Raw genomic sequence first — 12,058 nt, forward strand, 5'->3', positions numbered from 1 at the left:
TGCCTCGTACATCTCCTTTAAACCTTGCCCCTCGCACCTTAAACCTGTGCCCCTGAGTAATTGACTCTGGGGAAAAGCTTCTGACTATCCTCTCTGTCCATGCCCCTCGCAATCTTGAAGATCTCCATCAGGTCGCCCCAGATTGCTAAACTATTAATCCAGAAACTCAACTGTTGCTCTGGGGACCCGGGTTCGAATCCTGCCACGGCAGATGGTGGAATCTGAATTCAATAAAAAATATCTGGAATTAAGAATCTACTGCCGACCATGAAACCACTGTCGATTGTTGGAAAAACCCATCTGGTTCACTATTTTGCCGTCCTTACCCAGTCTGGCCCATGCGTGACTCCAGAGCCACAGCAATGTGGTTGATTCTCAACTGCCCTCTGAAATGGCCCAGTGACTACTCAGTCCAAGGGCAACTGGGGATGGGTAATAAATGCTGGCCAGCCGGTGACACCCGGGTCCCACAAATGAATAAAAGCAAAATCGTACATCAAAGGAAAGGGCCACTCCTGCAGCTTACAGTCAGGTAATCTTTACCTCGGGAAGTATAACTCCGGTCCAGGTTGAGGGGGTTGAGCTATGAGGAGAGGCTGAATAAACTAGGCTTGTACTCGTTAGAGTTTAGAAGAATGAGGGGAGATCTCATTGAGACGTATAAGATGATGAATGGGATGGATAGGATAGAGGTGGAGAGACTCTTCCCGCTCAGAAAGGATAGTAGGACTAGAGGGCACAGCCTCAAGATAAAGGGGGGGCGGTTTAGAACTGAGTTGAGGAGGAACTTCTTCACTCAAAGGGTGGTGAATCTCTGGAATTCTCTGCCCGTTGAAGTGGTGGAGGCTGCCTCGCTCAATATATTTAAGACGCGGTTTGATAGGTTTTTGATAGGCAAGGGGATTAAGGGTTATGGGGAGAGGGCGGGAATGTGGAACTGAGCCATGACAGATCAGCCATGATCTTATTGAATGGCGGGGCAGGCTTGAAGGGTTAGATGGCCTACTCCTGCTCCTATTTCTTATGTTCTTATGTTCTTATAGGTAAAGTAACCAGCTTAAAACCCTCCCCAGCTGGCTACTTCCCATTAGCCGAGCCTTCACTCACTGAATAGAACATAGAACATAGAACATTACAGCACAAACAGGCCCTTCGGCCCATAAGTTGCACTGATCATATCCATACCTACCAGGCCATAGAACTATCTATAACTCCCAATCCCATTAAATCCCATGTACTCATCCAGAAGTCTTTTAAAAGACCCCAGCGAGTTCGCCTCCACCACCACCGATGGCAGCCGATTCCACTCACTCACCGCCCTCTGAGTGAAAAACTTACCCCTGACATCTCCTCTGTACCTGCTCCCCAGCACCTTTAATAATAGGGCAGCTTGTTCTCCACAAAGCCCACAGGTAAATCTATTGATGGCCATCATAACAGATAGGGTAGAAGCTGAGAGAGTGTTTCCTATAGCAGGCGAGTCCAGAATTAGCGGCCATAACCTCTCAGAGTAAGGGAAAGTTAATTAAAGGACTGAGATACAGAGAAATTCCTTCATTCCGAGCGAGGACTGTGAATCTTTGGAGTTCTCGACACTGGGGAGACTGAGTTTTTGGGTCTTCTCAAGACTGAGTTTGACCGAGCACTGAGGGAGTCAGTCTGAAGGAACCAGGCAGGAATCAGTTCCTGCCCTAATCGCAGTGGAGAAAGGCAGGAAGGTGGGGTTCAAGAATTTGGCCTTTATCTTGCTGGGTGGTGGAATAGGCTGGATGGGTGGAACATGACTCACTTCGTGTTACTTACATTACCATATGCTTACAACTCTTAAAGTAAGGTGCAAGCTGCATAGCTGTTAGTAACGTAGGTAAGATGCATGTTGCAGCATTGATACAGCTATTCAGCATTGCCCATTGTATTATATATCATACTGTCACCTCACTATAGGAGGGATGTGGATGCATTGGAGAGAGTGCAGAAGAGATTTACCAGGATGCTGCCTGGTTTGGAGGGTAGGTCTTATAAAGAACAAACAAATTGGGGGAAGAGTGTGAAGACAATACAACTCGAAAGAGAGGAGGTGAACATAATAAAGTCCTTTGGATATTTGAACCCATTGGTAACAAACTTCAATTGTCAGCAGTAATTTTTACATCTTGTTAATTTTCTTCACTTAAGATGGTGGGGAAATGGGATTACATTAAGCTGACAGAACAGAAACAAGCCATTCAGCCCACTCTTTATGTTCCACACAAGCCATTTCTCACTCTACTTCATCTCAACTGAACTTCATCTGATCGGATGCAGAGCTGGGCCGAAAAGTGGCAGATGGAGTTTAACCCTGATAAGTGCGAGGTGATTCATTTTGGTAGGACAAACTTGAATGCAGATTACAGGGTCAACGGCAGGGTTCTGAGGAATGCACGGGAACAGAGAGATCTTGGGGTTCATATCCACAGATCTCTGAAGGTTGCCACTCAAGTGGATGGAGCCGTGAAGAAGGCCTATAGTGTGTTAGCGTTTATTAACAGGGGGTTTGAGTTTTAGAGCCATGGGGTTATGCTGCAACTATACAGGACCTTGGTGAGACCACATTTGGAATATTGTGTTCAGTTCTGGTCACCTCACTATAAAAGGATGTGGAAGCATTGGAGAGAGTGCAGAGGAGATTTACCAGGATGCTGCCTGGTTTGGAGGGTAGGTCTTCTGAGGAAAGGTTGAGGGAGCTGGGGCTTTTCTCTTTAGAATAGAGGAGGATGAGAGGCAACTTAATAGAGGTTTATGAGGTGATGAGGGGGATAGATAGGGTGGATGTTCAGAGGCTATTTCCTCGGGTATTTGTAGCTATTACTCAGGGGCATAACTATAAGGTTCATGGGAGATATAGGAGGGATGTCCGAGGTAGATTCTTCACTCAGAGAGTGGTTGGGGTGTGGAATGCACTGCCTGCTGTGATAGCGGAGTCGGACACTTTAGGAACTTTCAAGCGGTTATTGGATAGGCACATGGAGCGCACCAGAATGATAGGGAGTGGGATAGCTTGATCTTGGGTTCAGACAAAGCTCGGCACAACGTTGAGGGCCGAAGGGCCTGTATTGTACTGTTCTATGTTCTAACCTATCAGTATTGAACCCTGTGTGAAACACTCAGCATGGCAGAGCTATTAACACTGCCTTTCAAATTCAATCCCTTTCCGTTTGGCCATACATTGCTTCCCTAAGAGATTCTAGAATTTTCTTTTCCTTTTTTGCTGCTTAACAGAAAGTTGTCTTTTTGTAGAGAACTTGGCTTGCTCCTAAACACAGAAATGTAGACGATAGGAGCAGGAGGAGGCTATTTGGCTCTTCGAGCCTGCTCTGCCATTCATCACGATCATGGCTGATCATCCAACTCAATAGCCTTACCCTGCTTTCTCTCTATAACCTTTGATCCCATTCTCCCCGAGTGTTATATCCCGCTGCCTCTTGAATACATTCAAAATTTTGGCATCAACTACTTCCTGTGGTAATGAATTCCACAGGCTCACTATTGTTTGGGTGAAGAAATGTCTCCTCACCTCCGTCCTGAATGGTCTACCCTGAAACACATCAGTACTTTGATAACTGTGTCCTGCTCAATGCTTTTTGTCTTTGCACCCATGTGCTGATCACATTCAACCTCCAGCTGTCTGTGTGTCTGTAGCTCTCCTGTGTGTCTGCCAGCTCTCTGTGTGTCTGTAGCTCTCCTGTGTGTCTGCCAGCTCTCCTGTGTGTCTGTAGCTCTCCTGTGTGTCTGCAGCTCTCCTGTGTGTCTGTAGCTCTCAGTGTGTCTGTAGCTCTCTGTGTGTCTGTAGCTCTCTGTGTGTCTGCCAGCTCTCTGTGTGTCTGTAGCTCTCCTGTGTGTCTGTAGCTCTCCTGTGTGTCTGCCAGCTCTGTGTGTGTCTGCAGCTCTCCTGTGTGTCTGTAGCTCTCCTGTGTGTCTGTAGCTCTCCTGTGTGTCTGTAGCTCTCCTGTGTGTCTGCAGCTCTCCTGTGTGTCTGTAGCTCTCCTGTGTGTCTGTAGCTCTCCTGTGTGTCTGTAGCTCTCCTGTGTGTCTGCAGCTCTCCTGTGTGTCTGTAGCTCTCTCTGTGTCTGCCAGCTCTCTGTGTGTCTGTAGCTCTCTGTGTGTCTGCCAGCTCTCTGTGTGTCTGCCAGCTCTCTGTGTGTCTGCAGCCCTCCTGTGTGTCTGCCAGCGCTCTGTGTGTCTGTAGCTCTCCTGTGTGTCTGCAGCTCTCCTGTGTGTCTGTAGCTCTCTGTGTGTCTGCCAGCTCTCTGTGTGTCTGTAGCTCTCTGTGTGTCTGCCAGCTCTCTGTGTGTCTGCAGCTGTCTGTGTGTCTGCAGCCCTCCTGTGTGTCTGCCAGCTCTCCTGTGTGTCTGCAGCTGTCTGTGTGTCTGCAGCCCTCCTGTGTGTCTACCAGCTCTCCTGTGTGTCTGTAGCTCTCTGTGTGTCTGCCAGCTCTCCTGTGTGTCTGTAGCTCTCCTGTGTGTCTGCAGCTCTCCTGTGTGTCTGTAGCTCTCTGTGTGTCTGCCAGCTCTCAGTGTGTCTGCAGCTGTCTGTGTGTCTGCAGCCCTCCTGTGTGTCTGCCAGCTCTCAGTGTGTCTGCAGCTGTCTGTGTGTCTGCAGCCCTCCTGTGTGTCTGCCAGCTCTCCTGTGTGTCTGTAGCTCTCTGTGTGTCTGCCAGCTCTCTGTGTGTCTGTAGCTCTCTGTGTGTCTGTAGCTCTCCTGTGTGTCTGCAGCTCTCCTGTGTGTCTGTAGCTCTCTGTGTGTCTGCCAGCTCTCTGTGTGTCTGTAGCTCTCTGTGTGTCTGCAGCTCTCTGTGTGTCTGCAGCTGTCTGTGTGTCTGCAGCCCTCCTGTGTGTCTGCCAGCTCTCCTGTGTGTCTGTAGCTCTCTGTGTGTCTGCCAGCTCTCAGTGTGTCTGTAGCTCTCTGTGTGTCTGCCAGCTCTCTGTGTGTCTGTAGCTCTCTGTGTGTCTGCCAGCTCTCTGTGTGTCTGTAGCTCTCTGTGTGTCTGCAGCTCTTTGTGTGTCTGCAGCTCTCCTGTGTGTCTGCAGCTGTCTGTGTGTCTGCAGCCCTCCTGTGTGTCTGCCAGCTCTCCTGTGTGTCTGTAGCTCTCTGTGTGTCTGCAGCTCTCTGTGTGTCTGTAGCTCTCTGTGTGTCTGTAGCTCTCTGTGTGTCTGCAGCTCTCCTGTGTGTCCGTAGCTCTCTGTGTGTCTGCCAGCTCTCTGTGTGACTGTAGCTCTCTGTGTGTCTGCAGCTCTCTGTGTGTCTGCAGCTCTCTGTGTGTCTGTAGCTCTCTGTGTGTCTGCCAGCTCTCTGTGTGTCTGTAGCTCTCTGTGTGTCTGCAGCTCTCTGTGTGTCTGCAGCTCTCCTGTGTGTCTGTAGCTCTCTGTGTGTCTGCAGCTGTCTGTGTGTCTGCAGCTCTGTGTGTGTCTGCAGCTCTCTGTGTGTGTCTGCAGCTCTCCTGTGTGTCTGCCAGCCATGTAACGTCTGATCTTAACTCTTCCCACTGGGACTGCTTCCAAGTCAACATTCTCCAATTGTTGTGGCCTGTATTATTCACGAGATTTCAATGGATTCCTTTGCAAATCATGCAACCTTTCAAAAGACCTTTTGAAATATTCTTAAAAGCAATTAGAAATTTCAAAGATATTTTACAGAAATTAGAAATTTTCCTTGCTGTACCCTGCCAGGTCAAAGGTTGTCACATTATGTTCTTCTATTCCTGTCTCCCCTTGTGGATATATGGGTTCCTCTTAAATGCTTCCAGATCTTCCTGGGATAGGAAGAAGGCCATTTGGGTGGAAAATGAGGAATCTATTACTTCACACAAAGGGGAGTGGAAATCTGGAATTCTCCAGTTGAATTACAAGGGGGTCAATCTGATATTCCAAGACTGAAATCTTTCGATTTTTATTGGCTTAAGATTTCAGGGTTTTATGATTAAGAAGTGCAAGTGGACTTGTGACACTGGTAAGATTTAGTCGCGGAGGTTTCTAATGGTTTACTCATGTTTCCGTGTTAATCACCAGGAGGTGTGAAGGGGTCTTACGGTGTAGGAAGTACGGTGCGTTGTCATTGATATCACTCAGGAAGATGTGTACGGTAGCAGTTGAGCTCATCCCTCCTGGATCTAGACCCATGTCCTTGGCTTGGACAATAATTCGATACGCTTTCTGCTTCTCTCTGTCCAGGTTAGGATTCTTTACATGTATGACTCCTGAGAAAAAAAGAACAACATTCTTATTCAGTAGCGTCCTTTCACACCACTGTAAGAGTGAGTGATATTCGTCACAGAGAAACTCTGTGAATAAATCACAGAGCAAATAATGTTCTGGCCTGCTACACATCTCTGGAAAAGGTCTAACATAATGGGAGCATGCAGTGACTGTTACAATGTACCAAATAGAATCCATATCAGCGATTGTTGGTCGAGGGATAAATATTGGTCAGGGCGCCCTGAATCTGTTTAAAATCCGTGACTGCGGATTCTCCTACATCGCACTCTGCCAGGGTAGAGAGATTTGATGTCTAATCTGAAAGATATCGCCTCCAACAGTGTAGCGACCTCTCAATCGTGCAATGGGGGCACGAGACTGGATTGCGTGCTCAAATCTCTCGAGTGAGATTCAGGGCCCGATTTTACCAAAAACCGCGGTAAATTCGGGCGTCGGGGCTGGAACGCGACCTGCGCCCGAAACCCAGCAGATCGCGCCTTTACCGACACCCGATTTGGGCGCAGATCTGGTCCGCGCCCCAATCGGGCAGCCCGATGATTTAAATGCATTCAACTCGAGTTAATGAACGGCGCGCCCCACTCTACTGCTAAATTTTAGAGTTGTAACTGGCAGTGAGTAGATAGTGAGGGCCTGCACTCTGTGGCATTCTCAAATACTTCCATAGAATTCCCACGAAAGTCTTGGATACAGCCCAATCAAAAGAAACATTGACTCAGGAAGTAATCTGTGCACAGTAATGGCCAACAAATCTAAATGGAATGAGTGATCAGGCCTTTTCCTTCATAGATGTTAACTGGGGGCTTAATATTTGGCCCTGGGAGATTGGCGAGGGCTCCCTTGCAAAAGTTTATTTATCATTGTCACCAGTACGCCTACATTAACACTGCAGTGAAGCTACTGTGATAATCCCCGAGCCGCCACACTCCGGTGCCTGTTTGGGTACACAGAGGGAGAAATTAACACGGCCAACGCACCTAACCAGCACGTCTTTCGGACTGTGGGAGGAAACCGGAGCACCCGGAAGACTCCCATGCAGACATGGGGAGAATGTGCAAACTCCACACAGACCCAAGCAGGGAATCGAACCCGGGTCCCTGGCGCTGTGCCACCGTGTCTCTCTTGGAAAGAGTGGCTGTGGGATCTTCCCCCTTTGCCCGAGAGGCGAGGTGAGTTCGGAGTTTAATGCCTCATTCAAAAGGCAGTAAGTAAAAACTGTCAAGAAAAAAACGCAGCAAAAGAAATGAGAGCCCGAGAAAGGGAGGGTGGAATTGTTCCCTTTGACAGAACGCCGGTTACTCTCCGCTGGAATGTTTTGAACCATTGATTCCTTGTTTTCCTGTTGAAAGTAGCCAAGTGTAAACATGGGCGGCTGATTGGCCCAGAGCCGGCTGGGATTTCACAGCACCGTCGCGAGTGGACAGGCCTGGAAAATGCGGTCAGCTGGTCAAAGCTCCAAGGACTTAGGCAGGACCGGAATACCCCGCCAACAGGAGCGACTGTAAAATTCCCAGCCCCCGTCTCACACTCTGGAGAGGAAGCTCATCTCGCCCCAGAAGGTTTGAATGGGCAGGGTTGGGATCGGCCCGTCTGCGTTGCTTACCTGTCATCTGCTCAATGAAGAAATTCTCCTGGTCGTGCAGGATCTTGTAGGTTACGTTTGCGTGCTTGCCAACAGTCGGATCATCAGGGTCGTGAGCACTCACGGTGATAATGGAGGTCCCTGGACAGCGGTGAAAAGAACATTAAATTACAAAGCATCACGTTGGTGCTTTCAGGTCCCACTCATGTTGGTTACATTCAGTGGGGCCCTGACCAACAGGAGCAGAACCGCTCCCATCCCAGACAGCAGAGGGGAGGAGAGTTCACCTGCTCAGAGAAAAGAGGAATTGGCATCTGTGAAGACACTGCAGGAAAGGATTCATACTGAATCCCATGCTGTATCTGTCCTGGGAGTGTTTGATGGGGGGACAGTGTAGAAGGAGCTTTACTCTGTATCTAACCCCGTGCTGTCCCTGTCCTGGGAGTGTTTGATGGGGGGACAGTGTAGAAGGAGCTTTACTCTGTATCTAACCCCGTGCTGTCCCTGTCCTGGGAGTGTTTGATGGGGGGACAGTGTAGAAGGAGCTTTACTCTGTATCTAACCCCATGCTGTACTTGTCCTAGGAGTGTTTGATGGGGACAGTGTAGAGGGAGCTTTACTCTGTATCTAACCCCGTGCTGTATCTGTCCTGGGAGTGTTTGATGGGGACAGTGTAGAGGGAGCTTTACTCTGTATCTAACCCCGTGCTGTATCTGTCCTGGGAGTGTTTGATGGGGACAGTGTAGAGGGAGCTTTACTCTGTATCTAACCCCGTGCTGTACCTGTCCTGGGAGTGTTTGATGGGGACAGTGTAGAGGGAGCTTTACTCTGTATCTAACCTCATGCTGTACCTGTCCTGGGAGTGTTTGATGGGGGTCAGTGTAGAGGGAACTTCACTCTGTATCTAACCCCGTGCTGTACCTGTCCTGGGAGTGTTTGATGGGGACGGTGTAGAGGGAGCTTTACTCTGTATCTAACCTCGTGCTGTACCTGTCCTGGGAGTGTTTGATGGGGGACAGTGTAGAAGGAACTTCACTCTGTATCTAACCCCGTGCTGTACCCATCCTGGGAGTGTTTGATGGGGACGGTGTAGAGGGAGCTTTACTCTGTATCTAACCTCGTGCTGTACCTGTCCTGGGAGTGTTTGATGGGGATGGTGTAGAGGGAGATTTACTCTGTATCTAACCCTGTGCTGTACCTGTCCTGGGAGTGTTTGATGGGGACAGTGTAGAGGGAACTTTACTCTGTATCTAACCCCGTGCTGTACCTGTCCTGGGAGTGTTTGATGGGGGACAGTGTAGAGGGAGCTTTACTCTGTATCTAACCCCGTGCTGTACCTGAAGTAAAGTTAGTCACAAGTAAGGCTTATATTAACAATGCAATGAAGTCACTGTGAAATTCCCCTAGTCACCACAGTCCTGCACTTAACCAGCACGTCTTTCAGACTATGGGAGGAAACTGGAGTACCTGGAGGAAACCCATGCAGACACGGGGAGAATGTGAAAATCCACACAGACAGTGACCCAAGCTGGGAATCGAACCCTGTGAAACAGCAGTGCTAACTACTATGCTACCACTGTCCCACAAATAGTTCTATGGACAGCAACATTAAGGGCAATGTGGAGACAGTGTCTTAGTTTCATTGCTGTAACAGAGAACCAGCAGCAGTTCAATGGGCTGAATGGTCCGTGTGTATTATGAACCTGCATTTCTGTATAACGATGATAACATTTATCAATTTCTAGATTTCGATTCCCCCGACCCTCTGCCACCAAACTATTTTATGAAAGGAGCTGTTCCTGTTATTGTGAGGGAAATTGATTTCAGTATTGTGTGGTTGTCGGGATACCAGATCTGAAATCCCAGGGTATAGAATGAATTCAGACTAGATTCCAACAATTTGGTATTAATGTGATGACATGCTGTTTCTCTCCAGGGGCGATTGTACTGACAAACTGGGGAGCTTTTATCGAAACATATTTTATTTAACAACACAGTTTGACTATAAGAAACGAATTAGCTTAAATTTTAACAATTGAACAATACTTAAACGTGACAAGGCACAGTTCTTAACTGCTAACCTATCAATTTGCCTTGTTCTCACCTTTGTCAGACATCTCAGGGACAGTTCCGTTAAATGGGTCCTTTGTAAATATGGGTGCATTGTCATTCAGATCCAGCACATGAATACTGAAGTTTGTTGAAAGCCCGAGTTGTTTCTTCGACTCTCTGTCAATCACAAGTCCTTCCAGTTGATAACGAGCTTTCTTCTCTCGGTCCAACTCTCTGTAGGCGCCAATTTTTCCAGTGTCCGGATCCACCTTAAAAATAGTTCCGACCCCCTCGCCGCGTATCTCATATTTAGTTACCGACTTCTCGTGCCATCTTGAGTTTATCTGGAGGGGATAATAGACAGATGTTTCACCGTTAGACATACAGGTATTGGGGATCCTTTTCTCCAGCTGTGAGGTTCCACATTCGGCGCTGGGAAGATCCTTCCCACCAATCCACAGTCATACATCAACCCCCTGCCCCAGTACTCACAGACCTACCGAGGCTCTGAGTCCAGTGTGAGTTCGCATTCTCTCTTGGGGGAAGTGATGGCCTTGTGGTATTTTCACTAGACTATTAACCCAGAAACTTAACTAATGTTCTGGGGACCCAGGTTCAAATCCCACCACGGCAGATGGTAGAATTTGAATGCAATAAAAAGTATCTGGAATTAAGAATCTACTGATGACCATGAAACCATTGTCGATTGTCAGGAAAAATTCATCTTGTTCACTAATGTCCTTCAGGGAAGGAAATCTGCCATTCTAATCCAAGCAATATTTCTCTTACTTCTTAAAATTAGTTGGCTAAACTCAGGCATACTTGCTTATCTCAGGTTAACAGTGCTAGAGCTTTCAGAACACCTGTGGGGAGAGAGAGGGAGATGGAGACAACTGTTTCTTCTGGCAATCCAAACAGTAATTGCTTGTATTTTTTAAAAAATGTAATTGAAACAGGAAGGGCCTGATTTTACCATTGAGTTGTGCCCGTTTTCAGGCGCAAAAATTTGGTAAAGCTAGGTGTGAGGCGATTATCGCGATCTGTGCCCGTGTCCACGAGGATGCCCACTTTACCAAGGCCCTTAATGGGCGCAACAGCCATTAAAATGCATTTGCATACATTTAAATTGAATTAGCGGGCTACCCGCCCAACTTCACCGGCATTTCCCCCTTTACCATCGCGCTCGCGCGCCCAGATTTGGTGTGAAACAGATGTCCTCGGCAAAGGTCTCCCCAGCTCCTGAAGAGGTAAGTTCAGAACTTCCAACGGCTCTCTGACTCCGCTCGATGATGGAGGGGGCACGGGGGGGAGGAAGTCGGACCAGATCATTGTCTGGTGTGGGGGGAGGAGGGAGGCTAGATCGCTTTGTGGTGGTGGGGTGGGGTGGGGTGGGGTGGGGGGGGATCCACTGCCACTCTGCGGGTGATCGTTTGGGGGGGCGGGGGGGGTGCAGAAGGTCACGATCGGTTTGGGTTGCGGGGGCATGGGTGGGTTGGAGAAAGAGAATATTTATGTCGTGGGGGGGGGGGGGGGGTGTGGGGGGGCGGTGGTGACACGATATCTGTGGAGGGCCATCGCTCCCGGGCAGCTTTATCCGCTTTTTGCAGCTCGGGAGCGATGTGACAGGGGTGCAAATTTCACGTTTTTTTGACTGCGCACGCATAGTTCAAAACTCCGATCGGACAAGCAGCGATTCGAGCGTGGTAAACTTTGCCCACAGCGCAATTCGATGCGCCATTTTTTTTCGGGCTAAGTGGGTTTGGGGGTGCCTGGGATCAGCTTTCCAAGTTGGATCTGAATTGACGCCCAGATTCAGCACTTCGAATCAAAATGGTAAAATTGGGCCTGATGCCCCTGCAATCTTAACCCCCCCCCCATTTAGCCCGTGACTCTACAAAGTTCCCTTGTTTCACAGAATTCCTAGCGTTGTGCTGTTCATTGAACACTTCCTTGTCAAATCACTCCTTCCAAAGTGTATCGCCTCGCAATATTCAGGGTTAAATTCCAGCTGCCACTTATCCGCCCATTTGACCATCCTGTTGAGATCTTCTTGTAGTTCAAGACACTCCATCTCACTGTTAACCACCCGGCCAACCTTTGTGTCATCTGCAAACTTACTGTTCCTGCTTCCACATAGTCATCATGTGTCATTTATATGAATGATGAATAATAGGGG

General features: G+C 48.4%; 1 protein-coding gene across 1 annotated transcript in view; it reads right to left on the bottom strand.

Annotated features, from left to right (window-relative positions):
- Positions 1-12,058, bottom strand: part of LOC145342496 (cadherin-5-like) — a 62,926-nt gene that overhangs the window by 23,781 nt on the left and 27,087 nt on the right. The window contains exons 3-5 of the mRNA XM_080188060.1: positions 9,935-10,226; positions 7,852-7,971; positions 6,065-6,232 (exon numbers count right to left, since the gene is read on the bottom strand). Coding sequence (XP_080044186.1) covers positions 6,065-6,232; positions 7,852-7,971; positions 9,935-10,226 — 580 coding nt within the window. The remainder of the gene's footprint in view (positions 1-6,064; positions 6,233-7,851; positions 7,972-9,934; positions 10,227-12,058) is intronic.

Source organism: Carcharhinus amblyrhynchos, chromosome 4 (genome assembly GCF_965287045.1).
Source record: "Carcharhinus amblyrhynchos chromosome 4, sCarAmb.v2.hapA, whole genome shotgun sequence".
Lineage (NCBI taxonomy): Eukaryota > Metazoa > Chordata > Chondrichthyes > Carcharhiniformes > Carcharhinidae > Carcharhinus > Carcharhinus amblyrhynchos.